Genomic DNA, 2,313 nt, shown 5'->3' with positions numbered 1-2,313 from the left:
GAACGAGGTGATTTTGAAATTCATGCCACAGCTGCATCTTCTAGAAATCTTAGATTAGTTTGAATCGCACTAATCTCCACCTCAAGGTCAGAGGTCAAGTTTTCTCAGAATCTTGTGAATGTTAAGAAGTAATTTAGGATTTTGAAATCCGTACCATACTATGAGGCTGACAGCTAGCACTGGACAAAATACACTTTAAAGTATTTTTAAAACTCTTGCGACTCATTTTTATCAAAAGCGCTCTGATCCGATCCAGGCTCTGCTGTGTCCTCTGAATCTGAAACATCACCTGGTTGTTTGGTGTAGAAACACTGTCCTCTGTGGACAGTCGAGCATTTGTGACTTTTCAGTAAAACCTTTGCAGAGTATTTGTTTGTGTCTCACGTTATTAACAAGCTTTCATCCAGCACTTGCTGAGCTTTGAGAATTTTGTTTCCTGTAGGCGCCACCCACATCCTCACCCCGCCAAAATATTTAAAGGAACTACAGCACCCAGACTTCTTGGACCCCAATGCCTCACCAGAGGGCGCCGAGGAGCCTCCTGTACAATAAAAGAACATCTGGAAGTAAATACTGAATGTCATTTTGTTCTTTGTGTACCTCTGTGTTTGCTGCTGTAGCCCTGTCCCCCACATCATTTGATGCCCGTGGTTTTCACAAACAGTCAGAATCTGTGTTTGTCAGTGTTTTAATAAATCGTCCTGCAGGTGAACTCGACTGTCACAGAGATCCTCCCTGTTCCTGCTGGATTTCTACCATCCCTTGTGTTTGACAGCTGTCTGAGGCAGGACTGTGTTCTGGTTGTAAAATGGCACGGGTTACCTGCAACATACCATGTAATCTTTGAAACCTGCATTTTGTTCTAGCGATAACGTAACATTGTTGAAAAACATTTTAAATTCATAGCACCTGTCAGTTACAACAAAGTGATCTTCTAGATAACACATACAAGGACCCAACACCTCCAGTAACACTGTGAGGAATCCTGTAGTGTGCATATTAGACAAATATGTAGGGCTGCTCTCTTCATTTGACTTCTTTTTATTTTATTCTGATCATTTTGCATCCTCACCTCTATAAAAACCATAGACTACAGTATTACATGATGCTGAATTATCCTTTCGCTCTTGATCGAGTAACGACAACTTTACGGTGCATCCAGAAACTATTCAGAGTCCTTCACTTGTTCCAGATGTCGTAATGTTACGACCTTATTCTAAAATGGATTCAGTTCATTTTCACCTCAAAATTTTACACACAATCCTATAACGACGAAGGACAGTGGTTTGCTTGAAATGTTTGCAAATGTATTAAAAAATAAACAAAAATATAACATCTAATTAAGTATTTACAGCCTTTATCATGACACACAGAACTGAGCTCAGGTGCATCTGGTTTCCTCCAGACTCCTGTCAGATGTTTCTACAGCTTGTTTGGAGTCTACCTGTGGTAAACTCAGTTGACTGGACACCACCAAGTCAACTGAGTGGATCTTATACACTGGTCTGTATAAGATCCCACAGTTGAGAGTGCAGAGCACAAACCACACCATGAAGTTCAAGGAGTTGTCTGTAGACCTCCAACACTGGATTGTATCGAGGCGCAGATCTGGGGAAGCGTACGGAAACGTTTCTGCAGCTTTGGAGATCCCAGTGAGCACAGCAGCCTCAATAATCCATAAATGGAAGAAGTTTGAAACACCTGGACTCTTCGTAGAGCTGGACACCCAGCCAGTCGGTGTAGAAGGGCCTTTGTCAGAGTGATCATCAGTTCTCAGTCACCTCCCAGCCTGAGCTCCAGCATTGCCCTGTGGAGAGAGGAGAACCTTTTAGAAGGACAACCATTTCTGCAGCACTCCATTAATCAGGCTTTTATGATAGTGTCCAGTTGGAAGCCACTCTTCAGGAAAATGGCCCGACAGCGCTCCTAGAGCTAAGACCACAGGAAACAAAATTATCTGATCTGATGAAACAAAGATTGAACTCTCTGGCCTGAATGCTAATACCATTACTATAGTGCAGCATGGTGGGGCCCACATTATGCTATGGAGATCTTTTTGCCAGCAGGAACTGGGAGACTGGTCGTGGTCAAGGGAGAGATGAATGCAGGAATGTACAGAGACATTCTGATGGTAGCCTTCTGCAGAGATTGGGGTGAAGTGACAAATAACATTTGTGTTTGAATGGTCTTCAGTGTCCCAGAGCACAAACTTGAATCTGATTGAACATCTGATCTAAAAATGGACGATCCTCATCCAATCCGATGAAAGTGAAAAGGTTCTGCAAAAAAGTTTGTAGCATCACGCTCATAGAC

The 2,313-nt window shown here is 42.6% G+C and overlaps 1 protein-coding gene across 1 annotated transcript in view; it reads left to right on the top strand.

Moving 5' to 3' along the window:
• stxbp1b (syntaxin binding protein 1b) overlaps positions 1-478 on the top strand; it is a 25,795-nt gene extending 25,317 nt beyond the window's left edge. The window contains exon 17 of the mRNA XM_005733663.1: positions 443-478. Within this exon, the coding sequence (XP_005733720.1) occupies positions 443-478 (36 nt within the window). The remainder of the gene's footprint in view (positions 1-442) is intronic.
• Positions 479-2,313: the final 1,835 nt, after the last annotated feature.

This window comes from Pundamilia nyererei, unplaced genomic scaffold, assembly GCF_000239375.1.
Source record: "Pundamilia nyererei isolate P.nyererei 1_Seehausen unplaced genomic scaffold, PunNye1.0 scaffold00053, whole genome shotgun sequence".
Lineage (NCBI taxonomy): Eukaryota > Metazoa > Chordata > Actinopteri > Cichliformes > Cichlidae > Pundamilia > Pundamilia nyererei.
This window is presented reverse-complemented; position numbering and strand designations above follow the sequence as displayed.